The sequence below is a fragment of the Nematocida major genome (assembly GCF_021653875.1).
Source record: "Nematocida major strain JUm2507 chromosome Unknown 903, whole genome shotgun sequence".
Lineage (NCBI taxonomy): Eukaryota > Fungi > Microsporidia > Nematocida > Nematocida major.
In genome coordinates, this window is record NW_025952871.1 from 1 (window position 1) to 965 (window position 965).

The following is a 965-nucleotide window of genomic DNA, read 5'->3' on the forward strand; positions in this document are numbered from 1 at the left end:
TTTCTCCTGTCTTTTTTTTCTTTTTTCTTTTTTTCCCGCATGGAGGAAGGCAGATTCCACTGCAAGGTCTTACAGGCCGTTGTCGTAGAAATTCTCTCGCAGGTGGGATTCGAGCGGGCAAGCAGGCAGGCCCTGCAGGTGATCGTAGACCTCACCCTCAGCGAAGTTGCAAAGAGACTCCGCCCGTTGAAGGACGCCCTTTCAGAGACGCAGCCAGAGCCCACAGAAAAAGAAAAAGAAGCAGACCCGTGGGAGTCGAACCTGCAGCAAACCCTCCTGAAAATCATCACTGAAGAGTCTGCAGGCCCAGAGCACTCCTACAGAAGGGAAGAATTGCTCTCATTCCTGCAGTACCAAATAAACATCACAAAACAGCTAAAAAAAGACGGACCCGCACGGGAAGAGTCCCTCCTTGAGATCCTGCGCGCGGGAGATGCAAAATTTTCAGGAAAGGAAAAGAAAAAAGAGCAGCAAAATATGGTCGACTTCACGGGGGAGGAGGAAGGCGAGAAAAAGGCCCCCGAAGAGAAAAAGTATCTTGACGTAGACGTGCAGGAGCACCTCCAAGAAAGAGCTAAAATAAAGAGCGAAAAAATTTGCAGAGAAAATAAAATAAAAAAAATAAAGCAGATCATCGCCCGGGAGAGTGCGGGGGAAAGCGAAGGCCTCGTGCACGTGAATTCGGAGAGAAGCGAGTTCCTGATACGGGGAAATATGCGGGACTACGAGCACATGCTAAATAGAAAGCGCCTGACAGCGCAACATTGCACGCCTTGTGAGACACTTGGGGAAATTCCCTTTTTGCAGGATATTCTCTCCCTCAGCGTGATCCGGAGAGTCTCCCGGAGAAGGTTCCCCGCGGAGGACAGCGCAGAAATTTTATAAAAATCCCGTGTATTTATGCCTTTTCCAAAGCTTATTTTATTACACTCTTAAGGCAGATATATGTAGAAGCTTACTTTATT

At 48.1% G+C, this 965-nt stretch overlaps 1 protein-coding gene across 1 annotated transcript; it reads left to right on the forward strand.

Moving 5' to 3' along the window:
• Positions 1 to 39: 39 nt before the first annotated feature.
• Positions 40 to 885, forward strand: NEMAJ01_2398 (uncharacterized protein; the record flags this gene model as incomplete). Its single annotated transcript, XM_047916234.1, has 1 exon — positions 40 to 885. The coding sequence occupies one exon, from the start codon at positions 40 to 42 to the stop codon at positions 883 to 885; it is 846 nt and encodes a 281-aa protein (XP_047772191.1).
• Positions 886 to 965: the final 80 nt, after the last annotated feature.